Raw genomic sequence first — 23,099 nt, forward strand, 5'->3', positions numbered from 1 at the left:
CAAGCCCTTCACATCTAAGGGGATGGCATCAGGCTTCATAAACTTGGAGAGAACGTCTCTCACCAGCAGCACCATTACGACATGCAGAACATGAAGCATAGGCTTTTCATACTGCAGTCTTTTGAGGAAGACCTGGAAGGATGGGAGTATACCTCTGTATAGGTCTATCATGGCTGTGAGCTTACTGAACTCTGTGAAAAGTACACATATTCTTGTCTTCCTGTCACTATTTACATCGGTTTGACCCTTTATTGAAGTTGTTGATGTAGTACATCCATCCTAGCCTTTTCCTCAGCTGTAACCCCATGCTTCTGCAGAACCTGGTTGAGCAGCCATCTGTAAAAATGTAAAAACAAACAAACATAGGACATACATAAGACTAAGAGGAGTAAGCAGAGTAAATACAATTATTGCATTTGATCTGACTTTAAATTTAATTTAACACATTTGATGAAGAAAATATTGAAGGGAAAGACTAGACTACTGCCATCTCACCTGTATTTGCGCTGGTCATGGGGTGACAGGAAGCTGAAATAGTGTGCAATCAGTGGATCCACTAGCTCCCTTATCCTGTTGCACACCTCCAGCATCTGAAGGAACCTGCTGCTGATGGGGCGGATCAGGCTCTTGTTCTTCATGTGTAGAAGAGATTGAAACTCTCCAAACAGCTCCTTCTGCTTTGGAAACTTTTCAATGTCATAATACACATCCGTACAGAATTCTTCAACACAATTCTTGAATGGATTCAAAAGGGCCTTGGCAGAATTTGACACCATATGCACCGTGTCTCCACTGATGTCAAGGAGTGCATTGTTTTCTTTCCTGATCTGGGTCTCCACTCCAGATCGCTTTCCTCTCATGACACTGCAGTTGTCAAGCAAAACAGACATGACCTGATCCCAGTTCAAATTGTATGAGTGTAGGATTTCTTCGATTGCATTTTTGAGGGTTGAGGCATCTGCAATGTTTACTTTCCTTGATCCAAAATGCTGGGTCACAACTTTACCCAAATCCTCATCAAAGAACCGTACAAGCACATTTAAAATCTTGTCCATATTAACATCAGTTGCCTCATCTGCATTCAAAGAGAACATCTTTGTTTGTAGCTTCATGGACAACTCTTTTTTGCAATAGGCTTCAATGCCATGTGTGCACAAGTAGGAGGCGATGGATGGATGGATGGATGGATGGATGATGGCATTGGAACCCATTTATTATTAACTTGTTGGGAGCACCTTAACAGCAGCTAACAGTGCTTTAATCTATCCCTTTTCCCTGTTCTGCAGTGATAATCCAGTGTGTGTCAGAACACTTGTGGGTGTGGTTGGTTTTTGTGGTGCAACAGTGTCGCACCAACGGCCAGCCCCGTTGGTGCGTGTCTCCACTGCAGGAACCTCCCCCACAGGGCCATTTACAGGAACTTTTACGGGGACCAACGGAGTACCTACTCCAGGGTAGGTACTCCATTCGGCCCTGAAAAGCTCCTGGGTGGGGCTTGAGGTTAACCGGCATTTTTAAAATCCAGCAGAAGGGGAGCATTGGCATAGCAGACACCGCTGTAAACAACAAGAGCAACATCAGCTCCTTCCATCCTTTTTCGTTGCTGTTGTGTTGTTGTTCATTGTTGTTATGCTTTTTGTGACCCGCCAGGCTAATGTCACGATCGAAACTGTCGCACAATGATTACGTGTAAAGTGAAAGTGAAATATCTGTATTTATGTGTAATAATGTTACGTAAGCATTAGATCATTGTACATAATTATGTCATGTGAGTGTCTTTAAGAATGTGTGAGTTCATAATTTTATATATATATATATGTTTGATTTGTAGATTTGTAGTATCTCTTGTTCCATGTGACCAGAAGTGCTAGTGATAGTGAATGGCAGAGCAACATATCAACTAGGGCTGCACGATAATGGCCAAAATGATTATCACGATTATTTTGAGCAATATTGATATCACGATAAATCATCACGATTATTTGTTGATTTTAACCAAAACAAATGTTATTGTCATAGGTTTATTATAACTGCTTTCACATCCATATTGTGCTACATTCCTGGTAATGTACAAATATGTGCAACAAAATAAAATAGGTCTTCTTATTCACCAAAATTCAGTGCATCTCCATAAAGAACAAATAAAAATACATAATAATGGTGTGTTTTCAAGTGGCTAAAGAGGTTCGTTGTGTTGCTTTGTGGCGCCAACACAACCGTACGGCACTCTTTGCATATCACCTTTTCTTGTGTTGTGTCACTTGCCTTGAACCCAAAATGCTTCCACACAACAGATGACGATCCGGTTCTCGAGACAAGCTCCTCGGCCTCACCGTCTGCCACGTTAGACATTTTTTGTTTTCTCTGTTAAGATTGTTTATAGCCTTAAGACCAACTGCTACCTGTTGTGATACTGTATGTTCACCACGTTACTTTGTCGACTGTGACTAGTGTCTACATCTAGACTAAACTGCGCGGTGCAGGGAGCAACTGTGATTGGCTCATGGAGCCACGTGATCAGACAGTGGTTAAAAAAACCACCAGAGAGGGTTAAAGCGGAGGATCTTTGAAAACACCTTTAATATGGAGCGTTCTATGGACGGAATGACGCATTTTTAAATATCGCTCGATCACGCGAATTTGATCGCGGGAAGCCAATATCGTTATCGTGATTAAAATTCGATATATTGTGCATCCCTAATACCAACCCTGGTATGGTTCTCCAGTATGGATCAGTAAGGATCAACAGTGTTGAAGCTGAGTAAAGCTGGCAGACTGTCAGTTCAGTATGCCAGTAAAATATTCAGTTATATTTATGCTGTAGTGATAAATGCTATTTGTGTCAGTTAATCAAACACTTTTTGTTCTCTTACTGTTACCTCCTTCCATGTCATCAGTCCAGTTTCTAGAACTGCTGGCAGGAGAGGAAGGTGAGTGGTAATAGTCCCCTCCTGGACTATCGGCCTCTTCCTCCATAGAGCCAGACTTATGACGCTTACTCCTGTAGACACACATACAAACACATACATTTAGGATCACAATTTCATGGTGGGTTAGGGTTAGGGTTAGTCATGAAAGCAGAGAGCTTTGAAAAATGACTTAAAATGTTACTGATCAGTAATGGTCTTTTTACTATTTCCTTTATAGAAAATATATAATCCTTTATGTGACTGTGTGTGTGTCTATACATGCGTGAGTGTGTGTTTGTCAGTGTGTGTGTGATTACCCGCTGGATGAAGTGCTGGCCAGTGATCGTCTGAGGCTGACTGGCTGGTTGACAGACTGGTTGAGGTCATAGGCCAGATGACCCTGCAGCTCCCCCATAGAGAAACTAGGTCCTACTCCTGTGACTACTGGAGCTACACACACACAGAGAACACACACTGTGATTATGACCTACATATTGAAAGTCGCTTTTCAATAGTTGTGTTTCTATCCCTCAGCCAATTTAATGCAAAATGTCAAAGTGCATGATAGAAATCAGACATCCTAACTGGCTGGGTTGAAGTGAGGTAAATCTCTTTTTATTGCTTTTTTTCATTTTGTATAGGCCAATACACTATGTATTGGCCTATACACTATGTATTTGCCAATACACTATGTATTTACCTCACTGGGTTGAAGTGAGGTAAATTTTATAATTAATAATATTTTTTATTGCTTTTTTTTCATTTTGTAAAGGCCAATACACTATGTACTATAGGAGGTTTGAGTCTGACCTGCAAAAGATGACAAATATGGACATCTCATGTAAGTCAAAGTACTTTGTGTAAAGTAAGAATAAATGTGTTCTGAGTTCTGATTAGAAAAGTGTGTTGTTAACCACCCTGCCAAATTTGAATGATTAAAAAAATTGCCAAATATATGAAATTAGGCTTCAAAGTTGTGTAAAACTCTTCCTCTTTCTCTGCTCCCAAACACTGTGGGAGTGCCCGCCGAGTTCGCTGAAACCTCGCCCCCTACCAAGTGTCACCTGTCAATCAAAGTCACCACTTCTACCAGAAACATGGACGCTACGTCTGAGAGCTTTCTGCTGCTAACTCAGCTGCTAGCTCGGCGGCTAACTCAGCTAACTGGCTAACTGTAGACTGTAGTAGTAGTAGTGTGTGCTGAATGTATTTATACCTCTACAGCAGCAGGGGCGGGTTCATGCTTTTCAGACCCGCCCACTAAATCCTGAACACAGAAATCTTGAAACAGTTTGTGAAGCCTAGCTCCACAATTCAAATCTAAATGGTTGAAATGCTTTTTACACCTTTTTTAGAAATACATTAATGACCTATTTAATGTGTTTAGAAGAATATGTTTGAATTCACTTTGCACAACCTGTAAGAACATTAATATCAAAATGTGATAGATGTCAGTATTTTTAACCCTCCCTCCATCATACAACTGCCTTTAGTTGTCTGACGATGTGACATGTTCAATGTAACTCAAACTCATACATTTAAGTTAAGTTGGGTAAAGGGTTGGGAACAATCTAAAGGTGAGGTTGACTTACTTCTTGAGACTTGGACCAGCTCAGTAACACTGAAAACTCCTGATGTTACAAAACTCTCCTGAAACTCTGGACCATCTGCAGAACACACAACAGCAGTTAGACACTAATATTGCATTTGTGCGTGTGAGTCATAGCGAAGCAGCAGTTAGCTAATGTCGGTCAATTCAGATACTGATCTTGTATAACTTACCTGATTAATAGTGTATGTCCAGGCTTTTATTTGTGCTTTCACTGTACACTGTATGTCCCCTATAGAAAGCCATGTGTCATTTTAATTGGAAAATTCTCTTCTGTTGATGGACTTTGGTTCCCTTTTCTCTTTATTTCTATCCTCTCCAACAAATTGTTTTGCATTGTTTGACACAGTGATTGAGTCAAGAGAAACACTCACACTATGCAGAATATGGGCTTCTTGAACAAAATGTAAACACATGTAGTGTATGTTGAAAGCCTTATATCACAATCCAACAGTGGTGGTCCTAACAGGGAACCAGTGCTCCCCACCAGCTGTTAATGAAAGTGGTACATGTCAATGATGTCCAGTCTCTGTATCACTTCACCCTCCTGTATGAAGGATACAAGGTGGTACCGCCATAAAATAGTGCTGACCTTTAGATTATTTACATGACCCCGGTTCTCTGAGTAATGTGAGTGAGATGTCTCACTATGATGCACGCTTTGCTGAGGAGAGATGTTTAGCTTCAATGAGGCTATATCGTTCTCATGAGGTATTTAAGGCAGGTGGCACCAGCCAATCAGGACTGGCGTAATGTGATAAATGCTTCTGAGGGCTGCACAGAGGAGTGTATCTGACATCAACATCCAAACAAATATAATGAAAGACAACTTTTGGTTTTCTTGACCACACTCAACTTACTCTTCCTAATGTTATTCTATCTATGTGTGCATATGTGAGTGCGTGTTTTGAGCAGAGTGAATGAAACTGTTTTCTTTTAGGAGAGACAGTGAATTCATATGTCATATGTGAACATGCAATGACAATTAAGGCATTCACATTCATTCATTCATTCATTCATTGCTTTGAATATCATTTAAGACTTGGTATCAATTTCTGGTTTCTAAATGTATCTTCTATCATATTGAACTGGGAAAGTTGATAATCTTGTTATGTAATAAGTATGTATTGCATTTGTTCATATTACTGGACAAACTAATAAAAGACAATTATGGACAGACCATGAAGAAAAAGAAAAAACAGCTTACACAGGCAGAATAAAACACTATGAATATTATGCATGTGCATGTATATTACAGAATCATTTTAATTAAGAAAGTACATCTTCTTATATAGAATGAAGAACAGAACGCCTGTCTAAACTCTCACAATTTATATTACCCATGGTGGCAGTTCGACTGTCCTCCTGATCAGAACCCACTCCTGTACGACTGGGACTGCTGCTCTGCTCTGCCTCTGCACACAGAGAAAGAGACACACATGTTTATTGTATGCTAATGATCTAGTTCAGCTGTCACCTACACAAACAAGGCCTTCAACAAAGTTTCAATATTTTAGGAATATTCTGCAACACAAACAAACTACATATATTTAAGAATTAAATAGCATCAACAGAAAATTTGGAATTGGTGATGGAGGAACAAATAGGAAAGGCAAAAGGGGCATTTCAAGTTTTGGCACCTTAAAACCTAACACTTACCATGTGGCTTTAAAAAGCCAGGAGGAACACATAGAAAGGAGTCTCTAAGTCAGTCAGTCCTGAAACTATCACCATCCATTATTAAAGACACTGAAGAGCACCAGAGCAATAAATTGGCACAAATTATACACAATCAACAAGGAAACTGCCTGACTGACTTAGAATAAAATGACCAAGATCAATTGTTATTTGTCCCTAAATCGAACTGGCCCTGTATGGCCCTGTATGGCCCTGTATGGCCCTGTAAGGCCCTGTATCACATCACTACAGCAGATGAAAAGCTGACAGAAACACTGACAGTGTACAGACTCAGTGTACACAGCCTGGCCATTGCAACAGGCAGACACAGACATGCACTGTTACCAAGAGAAGATAGGCTGTTATTATTAGTATTATTATCATCATCATCATGACTCCAACTTTTATATTGTTGCTTGCTATGAACTGTGGGTAATCTTCCGAGAGAAGTTTATGTATTTTGGATCTTAAGCATCTCTACTAACCCAGTGGGTTAGGGTTAGGGTTAGGTTAAACCCACACAGTCCAGTGGAAATGTCTCAGAGCCAGTAGACTTCATTAATACCACACTGGTGAAATTCTCGTTACAGCAGCTCAATAAATTGCACATATACAGTGGGGGAAAAAAGTATTTAGTCAGCCACCATTTTTAAAGGATTTATTTGCAAATTATGGTGGAAAATACGTATTTGGTCAACAACAAAAGTTCATCTCAATACTGTATATACCCTTTGTTGGCAATGACAGAGGTCACACGTTTTTTGTAAGTCTTCACAAGGTTGCTGGTATTTTGGCCCATTCCTCCATGCAGATCTCCTCTAGAAGAGTGATGTTTTGGGTGATCATTTTGACCCCACGGGGTGAGATCTTGCGTGGAGCCCCAGATCGAGGGAGATTATCAGTGGTCTTGTATGTCTTCCATTTTCTAATAATTGCTCCCACAGTTGATTTCTTCATACCAAGCTGCTTACCTATTGCAGATTCAGGCTTCCCAGCCTGGTGCAGGTCTACAATTTTGTTTCTGGTGTCCTTTGACAGCTCTTTGGTCTTAGCCATAGTGGAGTTTGGAGTGTGACTGTTTTAGGTTGTGGACAGGCGTCTTTCATACTGATAATGAGTTCAAACAGGTGCCATTAATACAGGTAACGAGTGGAGGATAGAGGAGCCTCTTAAAGAAGAAGTTACAGGTCTGTGAGAGCCAGAAATCTTGCTTGTTTGTAGGTGACCAAATACTTATTTTACAGAGGAATTTACCAATTAATTCATTAAAAATCCTACAATGTGATTTCCTGGATTCTTTCCCCCCATTCTGTCTCTCATAGTTGAAGTGTACCTATGATGAAAATTACAGGCCTCTCTCATCTTTTTAAGTGGGAGAACTTGCACAATTGGTGACTGACTAAATATTTTTTTGCCCCACTGTACAATAGTAAAATTGCACTCAACAGATTTGGTTGACCAGTAAAAAAAGGACAAATTGTATGAAAAGGCACTCTTGAATGGCATAAAAAGATGGTATAAAATACTTGGTATAAAAAGATGTATAGTATAGTAAAAGGAAATATACCTGAGGCTATAGTAAAGTGCAAGTGCAACACAACTGTGATGTTTTTAGTGGGGAGTGATTTTCCCACAAACAACAGCAACATTATGTGCTACATTGTGTGCTTTTGTTAAAAAGTCTAACCTCCATTAGGGAGGAAAGGCCTGTGGAGCACTTAAATAGTAACACTAACGATGGCTCCATTTAATGACCTATCACAGTAAACCATGTCAGTGAGTGAGAACTGGCTCATGTAGGTGCAATGCAGCCATCATTAATGTTATTAATGCCACCTGTGCTTTTCTTGCTTTGACAAGTCAAAGCAAACCACAAACAGATAAAAAACACACGTGTAGGTGCAGAGCCTTTATTCACCTGTCTGATCTTTCTCACCGTTTCTGACTTCTTTTCACTGATGTCACCATGTTATATTATGAGTGTCATTAGAAGTGATAGAAATGATGAGAAAAATGTTCATCTGTGTTTTACTTTCTTAAATAAATTAGAAGCATGGGTGGGGCATTCAATGCACTGTGCTACAAAGTGACTACAATATCCCAGTGTGAGTCTTTCTAGTGCTCTCAGTTGCAAATCATTATACAGTAGCAACTGATATAAAGATGAAGGCTGAGATAAAGACAGCAGCTAGTTAAGTTATGTCAGGTCATTTCTTCACTCAGTTAGTGACCTGGTCCACTGTGATATACCACAAGCACAACATGACTTTTGTACTTTCTTGCTACAAATGCTACAACCACAAATGCTTTCAATCAACTAATAAGAATGAACTCAAGTTCTTAGGCAACTTCTATCACTAATAGTAGCTTTGAGTATAATTCAAAACCATCTTTTAGAACTTGTCATGACAAGTAGCTTCATAGAAATAAGTATTCTGTTAGTAGTTGTGCATATGGTTTTGTGGTTGTTGTTGTTGTTTTGTTTTTTTTTGGGGGGGGGGGCTATTATTGTAGCAAGGCTCTTAACAATGTCCTTTTACTGGTAATCACAACTTTAAGGTGCTTTCTAACCAAAAGCGATTGCTCCTGCCACCACCATTGTTTTCAGTGTAAAAGGTCAGTCAGGCTGCTGCTCTCATTAACAGGCACAGCTCTTTGCTGCTGCCATTACAGCTCATGATACTTCAGCTTTTTCAACTAGCCACTGAGGGAGCATAGCAACTATGCCTAGGGAAACCAATTGGGAAATATGCTGTTTTTCTTCTGTAGCTATGTTTAAATTGCTCAAGTTGGCATAATTCATATCAACATTAATGTTTAGGATGACTTTGTAGCTCTATATGATGAACTGCAAAAAGTCAAGTTCAGTGAGGTTAGGTTTGGAGTTGCAAACCTTCATTTTCCATGTTAGCTTATAGCTCATTTGGGTGGGGGGGGGGTCTGCCTCACAGTTTTAGGAATCCTTTTGTTTGAACTCTAACACGAAAACCTACACTACACTACTTTTATTTCCTTTTATGGTTAATCGCGATTAATCGCATTTTGAATTGCATGTTTAACCCTTAAACAGGCAGCGTGCACCAGGAGATACAGACTCTTTAACATCCTGTTGAAGCTTGTGGTAGGTCTATACTTTGATAGAATTTATAAAAATCAATTTAGAAACTAGTATGTAAAGTAGTCTTGAGAGTGAGACTTGCAGCTAGCGTGCAGGTGTGTTGTTGTTGTTAGCCTCTGAGAAGAAGACGGTAGCACGTGTGTGGCTAAGGAGCTACTACATTAGGTTTTGTTGTTTTGGCGTTGGCTACGGCCCACAGTAGCCTGTGTAATAAAAAGGAATAAAGAGCCAGCTAAACCAACTAACGTCTCAGTGTTTATTGAGGGACGTTACAATATATTAAAAATATGAGTGGAAATATTTTACTTACATCTCATTTTTCATCCCTGCCTGTTGAAGGGTTTAAATCCTCTTATTTTACATTTCAAGGCAGTTTTAAGCCCATAATGTAAAGCATTTCTTACCAGAGTGTCTTAACTGGGAATCAATCACGGCTCTGCTGCGACTCCCACACTCCAAAACGCTTGGCTGCACCTGGGTGTTTAGCGTGGAGGTGCTAACTCAAACTCAACGTACTCCGGTGGTAGTTAAACTCCGTTTGACACAGGTTGCATTTTACTTTTGACTTGTCAACTGAAGCGTCTGGAAGTGTTTTAAAGTTAAACAAGCCGTTCAAAAGTCCAGTAGCTCTCTTACTTTCCATCAGCGCGGTAGGTTTACTGCAGGAGGCCACTTCAAAGCATAGCGCTACAGCTAGAGGAGCCGTCTACAGGTGAGAAGAAGGGAAAAAAGGCTTTAAAATGTGATTTAAAAAAATTAACGCGTTATGGATTGCATTAATGTAATCGCGATTAACGCGTTAACGCTGACAGCCCTAATCTTTATCTTTATATCTTTACCTTTATCTCCAAACTGGGATGATTCGCAGTTTTGTTTTGTTTGTTTTTTTACCAAAATTGGTAAGGACACAGCCTGAGCATTCAATTTCGATTGTGTCCTGAATCCAAATTTGGACAGATCGAAGACCAGACAAAATGATTCACTCTCCAAATCAGCTACAGGTATTCATTCATTTCTTCAGGCATAAATACAACATATCATCATCAACTAACCCTAACCCACCCCTAAAATGACTAAAAAAGCTAGAGGAAACAAAAAGTCCAACTGAATAATGCAGTGGTAATGAAATATCACCAGTCTGAATAGCAGTTACGCAAGCTGAACCTTTCTCCACAAACTTTGTCTAACATCAAACATTTCAGTGTATTATTTTTCCAATGTTCCTCCTTCCTTTCTCCTCCTCCTTTTTCTTTTTCCACTCTCTTGCTTTTGCTCTCAGGTCCTGTGATCTGGAATGAAGAATTTACCCTCAAATATCCTTGATTCATTAAATACAAAGTACAAGTGTTATCATATTTACTGTCTACTTTCTATGATGTGTTTAAGCTATATGTGCTTATTTTAGAGTGAAGACATTTCTTACATTTCATTTAATCTTCAGGCAACCAGTACTGTATATTCAACTAATGATAAGCTTGGGTTTAAAACTATTGGATGTAGGCTAATCAATCATGAATGAATGTGATTAAGCTTGATAATGTGTTACTTAAAATGTACTCACTGTGAAATCTAAACATAATAATTGTCACTTTGTTTGATACCAGTGGTAATTATCTTACTGATGTCAAACAAATTCTTTCACATATGTTGGGAACAGTATGTGTAACTAACAGAGATCCTCTGTTCTTCAGAGCTTTCAACCACAAGCTCTGCTATAGCTGACTCAGATGTTTTTTTTGGTCCACACTGGAAAGTTTATGGACCAATAATGTATAGCAGGGCTGCAGTACAGTTATACAGTTGTAGCGCTACTTGGCTCGACTCGACTTGGTACCAGTTACGTCATTTTCCATTACTTCATAGTACCTCCTCAACATGGGAGGGGTCCGGTCTGCGCCACACACAAGAAAATCTGCCCCTCGTCAAAGGACCACGGTGTAGGTTTGAGCATAGGAGCCATGTCAACTCACGTGAAGATCGCTCTAACTATTGTTGCCTGTATTTAAAAATGTCGGGTTTGGGTGGTTGCAACCAGACAGGGTTTTTACTGTTTTACCCCAGCAGTCAGTCGTGTCTGAGATGGCCAACAAGGTAAATGCTCTTATATCTCCGACAGTCCTCTAGTTTAACTGCAATAACAGTAGATAATGTGAGGGCAGTGTGGGCCAGTGCAAACCAGAGGACATACACCAACATGTGACCTGACTCAAACTGGGTGTCTTTCTACTTTTTAATTTTTCACTTTCTACATGATTTGCTGGAATTTCAATTGGGAACGCCACTAAATACTGTTTATTACATTCAACACTGAAACACAGCAGAAACCTGCAACCAAAACCAAAACTGTCCTTTCAGTCAAACTTGCCTCGCCTGTATTATCTGACACTGGTAACATTATAAGTTACCACTCTATATTAAATGATCATTTCATTGTATTTACAACATATTTTGTGTAATGATTATGTATTGTATTTAAAAGAAAAATGATCACTACCAAATTCAATATGAACTTTGAAAAATGACACATAATGAATATAAATAAAGTATAGGCTCTTCTATAGGGCTTCTGGACAGAATTGTCATCCATGTTGGTAGCAAACCAGTCCCATGCTAACAATGGAAAAGGTTTGATAGTACAAGCATAAAAGTGATAAAACTATAGTTCAGTAGTGCTGGTAATGGTTAAAGTCTATATTCATAGTGCATTTCAATTGTATTTGATGCTTTCTCACATGAAGGCAAACAGCAGGGCTTCCACAACCTTCTGTTATTGAAAAGATGTCAAGCAATAGCCTTCATACACTTAGTCTGCTTACAAAATCACATCTAGGTCTTCCATCTGGTCTGAGATGCAGTAAAGCTAAAAAATAACATGGATCCCACATCAATACTCACACTGTTTACACACACACACACACACACACACACACACACACACACACACACACACACACACACACACACACACACACACACACACACACACACACACACACACACACACACACACACACACACACACACACACACACACACACACGGTTGGCCTAATGTGATAAAAATCAAAAAATCTTTGTTTGAAAGATGTAGAAATTACATATAATCACAAATAAATACAGAAATCCAATATCAAAGTATGATGAAGTTATTTCTTCACTACCATCCATCATTCTAAAACAAACATTTAAATCTTCGATTACATCATCTAGAAACATTCGTTTAAACTAACTCTAGTGTGTGACCCCAACCTTCCACCTCCTGCTACAAAAGTCAGCATAGTCTCAGTTTAGGCTCAAGCTAGATGCTTCAAAAGCCTTCAAAAGTGTCACTGGCTTCTGTTCACACTATTTAGGAATCATTGTACTGCTGCACTAAGAAAAGCTAAGTCTGACTACACTCCTTCACCAGCTCCTGTCATAATCCAAGGATATTTTGGAAAGTTGTCAAATCAGTATTGAGAAATAACAGTTCCTTTCTAACTCATATTAACAATGGACACCGTATTTTAACTGAGTGTAAAGACATTTGCACTGCTTTTAATGACATTTTGAACATGGTGTGAATGATTTAGATTGTAACCCTGAACCACAAGCTGAACTGAAAGATAACACTTCTCTACCAAACATCATGTCTTCCTTTAGCTGTGAGGAAGTTACTGGTGCTCTTCTTGCTATGGATACAAGGAAATCAACTGAAGGAGATACATTGGATGCAGTGCTGCTAATTGCAGAATGCATCGTATTTCCAACCTATATCAACTGTAGCAATCACCATAGTTTGGAAAACAGTATGGTTTAAAAACTACCTCTCTAATAGATTACAGTGTAAAAATGAATGATGTTCATTCTGATTTCCTAAATATTCCACAAAGTTTTTGCCCAGTCAGCCACTGAAAATCTGTAATTTGATTCACTTCAACTTTAATTACATACAAATAAATTAGTGTTAAACACAGACAAAACTAATGGATGCTGTTCACTAAGAATATTCACACCGAACCGCATAATATTATTTCCACTAATGGCACAAGCATAGAGAAAGTGTCCCAGTAGAAATATCTTAACATCCGGCTGGACAATTGTCTCAATTTAAAGCTTCACATTAACACACTCATTGCTAAATGAGAACAATACTCTGCTTTCTGTATAGAAACAAACATTATTTCCCTATTCACCAAGAAATGTGGAAGCACTATTTTTATGTGTTTTGGATTATGGGGATGTGATTTATGGAAGAGCAGCTGTTTCTACACACAGCACTCTACCCTGGCAGTGAGGAGAGATCAGCATTAGCTTTGTTACAGTTACTGCCTCCGTATATTTATATATTTCATCTCTGTTAACCCTGAAATCACAACATATTGGTACGTGGCTTGTTCACAGAATTGCTTGTTGCTCTATATTCTATATTAGTCAGAACTGAAATGGGAAAAATGTCTTTCTCTTATAATGCACCTTACACATGGAATAATCTGCAGCTGTTCAAAAGCCTTATCTCACACCTTGTTTTATTTGATTGTAACTGTTGTAAACTACACTGTATCTTGACTGTTTAACTGTATTCATTCATTGCTTTATTTTTCCTAATATTTTCTTTTTTTCTTTGTGTTCTTTACCTGATATTGTTTTGTGTTTTGTTGTGTTGCTGTAAATGAGGACTCCTCCTCAATGCTCTTTCCAGGTAAAATAAAGGATGTAAAAGGGTAAGGCTCACAGTCACGGTAACATTCACTCTATCTCATATATATTATGATAAAGTTATTTTAATTATTATCATTTATAACATATTGCCAATAAAATAAAAGTAAATTGCAAGAATCCTATATCACACAAATAGAACAACGACATTTCTAATGTGATATCATAAATCCAATGGTCCAGTGTTTCCCACAACATTTTGAGAGATGATGGTAGTTGGACCTCAGTCTGACCCTGTAGGGTGGCGGGGGCATTGGTCCCCCAGAAAAATATAGAAAAAGAGCAAACTGATGGTTGAATGTAGGTGTTAGTACATACCTCTCTCCTGTACATAGTAAGCAAGGTAGAGGTCGAGCTCTTTGATGGAGACAGAGATGTGTCGAGGCTGGACACAGAGGACTGGATTGGAGCACTGGCCACCCTTCACCAACCGCTCTCCATCTGTGCTTTCCAATGGGATTCCTTTAAACAGGATGACCATCACTAGGTCTAACCTCCACACCTGGGAAAAGACCAAACACAATCATTACTACCTAAAAACAACATGAACTTCACTCTAATCAAAGTTAGTCTGACAATATAGCATGTGTGTCCCTCTGTGTGTACAATACACTGCTTCAATTTGGCAAAATGATGCTTAAAAAGGGAATTAAGTGTTCCATTAGCTGAGTAGCAGTAATGCTAAAATGAAGAGGAAAATATAATGTCTACTGTATTTATTTTATATATTGATTATAAGGATAAAGATATATGGATTCATCTTTAACATAGATTTTTTTATACTTTGCCATTAGGGAACATTTGATCAGTCATTATATCATCAGCCAAGTTGCCCCAAATTGTAAACATATATGATGCCAACTGCTTACATGATGAATGTAGTCTAACACTTTACATATCTTATCAAATGCTCTGTATGCTTCTACTGTCACACTGTCAAGTTCAGATTACCTTTGCCTAGAACTTTTTCTACATTTTCCTATAGCTAGCCCAAACAGTTACACATTCATCTGTCCTTTGTGGCTCAACAGGACTTGGCATTGTGTTATCCATCTCTTGTAGTTTTTCCTCCATAGTGTTCTCTCTGAAAATGCCTTCATATCTTTTTATTTGAGAACTGTCTGGAAACTATGGAGAAGGCAAGCGGGGCTGCTTTCAGTTTGTAAAAAATGGCTGCAGTAAGTAATAACTAATTTCTCAATTAATAAATTAGTTGACAATTTAATAGTTGGCAACTTAACGATTAATCAGTAATCATTGCAGCTCTACACTGTTCATTGCATTAAGGATTTAAGACGGTGTACCCCAGTTTAATCTTTAATATGTTTATGACAAAATTCACTGGAAGTATGCTTTTGATATCTGTCTTCCATAGTTGGTACACAGTACAGTCTACACTCAGTGGAAATGTCTGACACCAGGGTTTCTAAGATTACTGGGAAATGCTAACACATTGGACAGAAACACTTAGCAGGGAATCATATTATGTTTAGGTAACCTCTTGGGTAATACCTGACATGCCAGCACTAGTATATATGCTGTTCCCTCCCTTTGCCTCATGCATGCATATGCCCCAGGCATTACACATGTATCTTAGCGTCTTCAACATCATCACAGAAACATCTGCTCTCATTCACATAAACTAGTAACTGCCATACTAACAGCATTAACATGACAATATGGTGTGTCCTATTGACCACTACTAAAATAAAACTAATTTTTACACAGATTCTGCTAACTGTGGAATAATGGATGATAAACAGCCAACATGTGTCCTTTCAGCTCAGCATGTGTTGCATTCTACTTGTGATTTCAGTCAGTTTGCAGAATAATGTGAAGCTATCAGTTGCTGTAGGACAGTGAGACATGATCCATGGAGAGATGTTCAATCACTAAAACAATAAAATCTACAGAGATTGTGTTTCTACAGAGAGAGAGATTGTTCACCATTATGATCCATGCACAAAAAACATCTTGTTAATAAAACTATAATGATGTAATCATCAAATCACCAGAGAATGAGAGCAAGGACTCTCTGTCTTTATGTTTGTCCTTCATGTATCTCTTGAACAATTCATCCGATAGACTCCACACTTTGCATGTGCAGTGTTGGGGAGAAAGTGGAGTGTCATATTAAATTTGGTGCAATTCTGACAAACAAAGTGTTTAATATGAATAAAGTTTATATACAGCAGAGATCAGTGTGCTGCTCTGCTATTTGCAGGGGCAGGTTGGAGCCTCAGGGCTCTGCTGACTGACTCCAGCATATCAGGGAGAGACCAGAAATGAAGCGTAACAAGACTGAGAGAAAAGTGTTCTGAATAGAAAACAGATCTTTTAATCAGGAATGGAGTCCGAGTCTGAGACAGAAGGTGTAGCATTAGCAGGACACTTAGCAGATCAGCAGTAAGTGACTGCATAAGAGGTGTTCAGATACATGGTTGAACGTAGGTTCATGTACTGAAGCTCAATACACAATGACTGTAGTTAAGCTCGTAAAATGGAGCAAATACTTCCAGGAGCAGTTCACAACCAGTTTGTCTCAAATGCTGCAAGACTGTAGTGATTGTCAAGTGACACGATCAAAATATGATCCACTTTATTTTAGGATGTGCATTATTTATATATGGGTCAATGACGTATAAGGATTTTCAACAGGTCAATTTTAAAATGTTAAAAATGGGAATATATATTGCAGTAGTTCAAACATTAAGAATGTAAAGTACACATAAATTCATATTTAAATAGTAAATTAGGTGTTTTATGTGTTTTTTCATCTCAATGAATTAGAACTGACCTTAAAAAAGTCATGTGGTGTGACCATGATCTATCTTAAAATAAATGAATTTCCTTAACATGCTTAAATATTTTTTTACAAGTTTTGAGTAATATAAAGTGTCTAGAAACAAACTATTTGCATGTCTTTTGAGTTTTTGTAAATACTAATCTCATATTTATGTTCTATAATGTCACAGTTGCCTTCTTAAATGTATGTAAGACTTATTTTTTCTGTAAATTGCTTAAAAATGATTTAAAACATTTAAAGATACAATTCAGTTAAACATACTGTATCAGTGATTAATATTACTGCCACATGAAAGTGATATTTTACTCTGAATTTAATACAGTTATTGGTATTAGTGGTCGCACCACATGATGAATGGTTGCACCAAATGACAAAGACCTCATATCATTAAAAATGTATTGAAAGAAATAGAAAAACAATGACTTTAATACAAAATAGAATTAAACCAGTGGTTTTATTACAGTTTCACAGAATTTTTATAAACTCAAACATTTTTTAAAACATAAGTGCAGCAGGCCTTCATTGCTTTGTCATGAACAAACTTTTCATTTAACTTGATAATGGAATAAGTCAATTTTGATTCAATCATTTATCAGAAATATTTGGTAACACTTTATTTGACACCTATCTCTATAACGCATCATAAATATACTTATAATGCGTTATAATGACGTTATAGCGATGTATAACTATAGTTATAAACACTCATAAATGATAATAATGCTTTACAACAATAATCATAACACACTATAAAACATTTTATTATGACTTATAAGGTCAGGTATTATAATGCGTTATAACTGTTAACAACTCACTGACAATGATCACATAGATAATGCATTATACATATATTTATGATGTATTATAATTGGCTTATAAACATGTATAACTATCATTATAAACACTCATAAATGATCATAAGGCTTAAGAATTATAGAATTATAGTGTAGAATTATAATACTTAATGATTGCTGGTCCCTTGCTAACCAGTTTTTGTTGCAAGGATCAAAGGGTATTATTATAATTATATAGTTGTCATATATTAAAACTCTTTATAATGCATTATAATGTGATATAACACTTTAGAAGCTGGTCATAACAGTTATAACGCATCATAATACCTGACCTTATAACACATTATATTACCTGATCTTATAAGTCATGATAAAATGCTTTATAGTGTGTTATGATTATTGTTGTAAAGCAATATGATCATTTATGAGTGTTTATAACTATAGTTATACATCGCTATAACATCATTATAACACATTATAAATATATTTATGATGCGTTATAGAGATAGGTGTCAAATAAAGTAAATATTTATTATCTAGTCATCATCAAGCTGACTTGATTTTATATATTGAATCTTTCCCTACTGTTTTCTTCCTTGCTAACTGAGACATAAATGCAAAGTCATGCCATAAATCTATGGTGGTATGTTGGTATGTCAGTTTGTGAAATTTGTTCCCTGCTAGATATTTCACTGTCAACTGTAAATGATATTATTAACAAGTGGAAATGTTTAAGAACAACAGACACTCAGCCACAAAGTGGAAGACCACGTCGAGTTCATCACCAAGATGAGGTTGAGATTATGAGCCAGGCCTTCTCATCTAACATCGATGTCTGATCTCAGCAATACTCTTCTGAATGAATGGACAAAAATTCCCACAGCCACTCTCCATAATATATACATATATATACACACATATACATATATATATATATATATATATATATATATATACATACACATACATATACATATATATACATATATATATACATACACATACATATACATATATATACATATATATATATATATATATATATATATACATATATATATATACACACATTTATATATATATATATAAACAATATATAAAACATATAAACAATGTATAGTTGAGTAATAACATCTGCTCTTGGTTGTAGGTTCTCATTTCATCAACATTTACATGTTCTTCTGATGCAGATACAGAACATGTATGACACAATGAAGCAGAAGTGAGTTTACCTTGTCAGCTTGTCGTAGACAGTCTATGCGTCTCATTTTGCCTTTCTGGTCAGGGTTGGACAGGACACAACACGCAGCTTTCTTCCCAGTGACTGACAGGACAAAGTCTTCTCTGCATTCAGGTCTAATGTCTTTTCTTAACTTTGCTAAAAGACGGCTAGCCCACTTCTGTTTCACCTAGGAACACAATATTATTGTAAAGAGAAGTATGTCAATTTATTTAGGGACTAAAGTATTATACTATTATAGTAAAACAACTTTAAGACCAGTTCACTTTATGAATGTGTAAAGTATATGAATAAAGTATATTATATGGTACGACCACTAATAAAATGTGTTCATGTTTAATTACAGTAAATTAAAAATGTATTTTGCTTATTAGTACTTGACTGTGAGGTAATTCAGAGTTTGTTTTCATATTCATCTGCTCAACCTCACACACAATCATGACCTGGGACATTATAGCTAGTTCGTGATCCAATTTGCAGCTTACACAAATGTTACCTGAAGCCTCCCTTACACATACACTGAGGATAGAGAAAATGAAGTAGGACTCTTCTTAAATCTAACAGTTACATTTATTAAACAAACAAAATATTTGCATATTAACCAATTGTGTTTTTTCAATGACAGAGAAAATGTCATTTTTAGAATTTCATTTGTAAACACATTCTGTGTGCTATCCACCCACCTCTGCCTTCTCCCCAAGCAGTTCATCTTTGACAGCTCTCTCTTCTTCTTTAGTCATCCTTTTCTCATGTTTTTTGAAGTACTTCCTTTTCCTGGCCTGGAGGTTGAACCATGTGTAGGCAAAGGCACGGACCTGGGGCAGCAGAGCCTCAATGAATGGATGGAACTCATCCTACATAACACACAGACAGACACATGTAAATATACACACGTTCACACACAGTAATCTGTAGGCAAACAAACTTAAACCTCAACTTCCTCAGTTACTACCAGAGTTTACACAAGAATGTATTTTTGGACAGCCGATACTACTACTGGACATATGTTTAATCATTCCTTTACAGGTGTGTAAGGCAACATCTGGTTTAACTTTGCTTTCTTCTTGTATCTTTTAAGGGTGATTATAAGTGATTATAATACAAAACATACATTAACTGATCAATTATGATGCATTATTGCAGGTTGAGCTACATATTAACACCAGCAACACATAAAATACTTAAAATCAGCCCCACCTTTAACAGCTGCAACATAAAAGTGATGCACAACAATCAAAAAATGTGTGTTCACAGAAAAGCCAAGGCCATACAGATCAGATACAGGCAAGCAGTCAATTTGGGTAGAAAAAGCAACTGCAGACAGGTACTCTTGCTCTTTTCTGAGCTCTGTGAGTCCAGCTGGGGAGGATATCCTGCTACTCATGTGATATCTGAGTGTATTGAGACTGGCAGTGTGGCAAGCCGTGAAATTGATTGCCAGCTTACCTGACACTGGATCGTCATCCGTGCCAGGTGGGGACGGAGATGCAGAGGACGCTGTGTCTGCAGATGTGATGTTGAATCAACACTACCCTGAGAGGCTACAGAAGATGGACATTTAAGCGAAAACTCTCCACTGATTTTGTTGCATAGGAGGATGTCAGGCAGCTCCTTCAATTACAATTCAATTACAATCAGAGGTGACCGATGATGCAGCATATTGTGGGATCGAGTGTCACTCGTTACATGACTCCTTGCTCACTGCACACCACTCACCATTCAAACATACACACACACACACACACACACACACACACACACACAAACGTCTCTCCAGGAATATAGTCTGCCTGCACATGGTGAGCACACCAGTTCATCTGCACTGAACAGAGACTACAGAGACAACACCTATCTGTAAGAGACCAGAGACACTTAAAAGCTAACCTAAGCTATCTGCACCTCAGATCCCTTCTGTGTTTTACTTTCATGTTTATACTTATTTGACATTTGCACATGCACACTAACAAATATTATTATATTTGTATCCAAAGTCTGATATATCACATTCCTCTCAGCCTTAGAGCTGTATTATTGCCAAACACTGTTGCACTAGGTGACATGAACACACAGTGTAGTTTATTTTGACACACACACACACCATCCTGCTGCCAGTCCTGCAGCATTCACTAGAGCAATAAATTAATCCGCCACTGAAAATACAGTAGTCCCCAAACACACTATCACCTCCTTTTTGAGTGACACTATACATTTGTGAGCTGTGGCCTCTACCCCTCTCTATGGTCAGGTGTTATGTAAATATATAGCCACAAACAGCAGTCATCAGGGTTCAAGCAAGTTGCAAAAAAAACATTTCAAATTTTTAGAGCAGAACATCAGATGCAGATGACTGCAGAGATTAAAATGATGAAATAATGTTGACTCTAAGCCATTATTATGAAAAAAGTGAACTTGATTATTACAGCATCACCTTGAAGTCAATGAGTTTCTTTATACAGTATATGCCTGAGTAGTGGGTGGAATTTGCAACCTGTCTGCCAAATAGTTTCTAGATCTTAAGATTTTTGCAGCACAAACACTTTCAGTAGAGAAAAAGAAGAAAAAAAACATTTTCACAGTGTCATAATAGGCAACCTTCAATTCAATATGAGCTCAATAAGCACTCACACAACATACCACATGACTCGCTACATTGTTGGGAAGTAGGATTTGGCCACCGGAGGCCTGTACTACGAAGCTGGATTTTCTCTCATCGAGGTAACTTCAGGGTTAACCCTGGGTTTTCCGTACTACGAAGCTGGTTCACTTCTTACCGGGGTAAATCACCATGGTAACTTATGCTGAACGGCTAACCTGCTCCGGAGCAGGTTATGTTCTGGATAAGAGATCAATGAGTATAAAAGCACCACCTCCTGACCAATCAGCTCTCTTAGAAAATGACCTGCCCATTCTTAAAAGATCCTGTCAACATTGGTGCGCGGATCGTGCGCTTAGGAGAGAAAGAGTTTTTAGGGATAGATGCAATTTTTTAAATTGGCCAAAATATATATTTAAAAAATAATCATTGAGGCACGTGGGGGATATTATTCTGTAGGTTTGACATCCTGAGATCAAAGTGTCAGGGAGCATAATAACTGTATTTATTTATTGTAATTGTAAAAAATTGACGAAAATATATATTTGTAAAATAAGCCTTGAGGCACATGAGGGATATTATTCTGTATGTTATACAGTTGGTTTGAAATCATTCACTCAAATGGTTGAAGCGCATAATAGGTTTGTATTTTGAATGTTGAATATTAAACTAACTTAATGTCTCTTATGAGAGGAAGGGCACTGAGGAAGCGCTCTGCCCCAAACGTCTGTGCTGTAATAAAGTGACGTTGTGTGATCAGAGTGCTGTCCGTTTATATTGTCCGATAAATTAATATTGTATGATCTCATGAATTTACACATTAACAGAGTCGGCTATTTTCTGCCAGCATTCCTTCCTGGTTTTTGCTGCAGCATCAGTGTTACTTTTGGACTGGATGATGTGATTGAATTCTTCATATTTATGAATAATAATTGTCTGCTCCTCCATGGTAAAGTAGGCTGCTCTGCAGGGTTTCTCCATGTTTGCGATTGGTCAGACGCTGCAAACACCTCCCCTTTATGTGAGTGTGCAGAGATCCAGATTGGAAAACCCTGGGTTCAATTACCGAGTTGATAACCAGCTTCGTAGTACCGCTTATCCTAGACTGCGAATATCTGGTTAAGTCAACCCAGGTAACGGAGAGATATCCTGGATAGGTGAATCCAGCTTCGTAGTACAGGCCTCCGGAGATTCATGAGACATGCTTTTCATGGTAAATGGTAAATGGACTGTACTTAGATAGAGCTTTTACACTACATCTCATTCATACACTGATGACAGGAGCTAGCACACAGGGTGTTAACCTGCTCATCACATTCACTCACACATTTATATTCTTTTGTAAAGGAGTAATTTGGGGTAAAGTATCTTGCCCAAGGACACATCAACATGTGGACTGGAGGAGCCGGGAATCTAACCGATCTTCTAAATGGTAAACAACCGATCTGCTCCACTCACACACCTTCTCACAACTTGTAGCAATGAAAGTGACGAAAAGTTCAGTATTTTTGTCTATTTAAATTTAAAATGCTTACAACCGTCAAATGTATTCTAAAAAATAAAATAAAAATCACATATTCTGTTGGACGCCTGTGAGAAGAGAAGAGAAGAGTAGAGTAGAGAAGAGAAGAGAAGAGAATTGTTTGTTGTAAAGAC

The 23,099-nt window shown here is 37.7% G+C and overlaps 1 protein-coding gene across 9 annotated transcripts in view; it reads right to left on the bottom strand.

Annotated features, from left to right (window-relative positions):
• The window catches only part of nfic (nuclear factor I/C), a 53,099-nt gene that overhangs the window by 21,219 nt on the left and 8,781 nt on the right, over positions 1-23,099 (bottom strand). For 4 of the 9 annotated variants that reach the window (XM_053321760.1, XM_053321764.1, XM_053321761.1 and 1 more), the window contains exons 2-8: positions 19,534-19,704; positions 18,843-19,019; positions 14,329-14,512; positions 5,859-5,933; positions 4,502-4,576; positions 3,227-3,359; positions 2,880-3,001 (exon numbers count right to left, since the gene is read on the bottom strand). In XM_053321760.1, coding sequence (XP_053177735.1) covers positions 2,880-3,001; positions 3,227-3,359; positions 4,502-4,576; positions 5,859-5,933; positions 14,329-14,512; positions 18,843-19,019; positions 19,534-19,704 — 937 coding nt within the window. Of the gene's footprint in view, positions 1-2,873; positions 3,002-3,226; positions 3,360-4,501; positions 4,577-5,846; positions 5,934-14,328; positions 14,513-18,842; positions 19,020-19,533; positions 19,705-23,099 lie in introns of all 9 variants that reach the window. The other 5 variants (XM_053321756.1, XM_053321762.1, XM_053321759.1 and 2 more) reach the window with 3 other exon arrangements.

Source organism: Scomber japonicus, chromosome 7 (genome assembly GCF_027409825.1).
Source record: "Scomber japonicus isolate fScoJap1 chromosome 7, fScoJap1.pri, whole genome shotgun sequence".
NCBI classification, from domain to species: domain Eukaryota; kingdom Metazoa; phylum Chordata; class Actinopteri; order Scombriformes; family Scombridae; genus Scomber; species Scomber japonicus.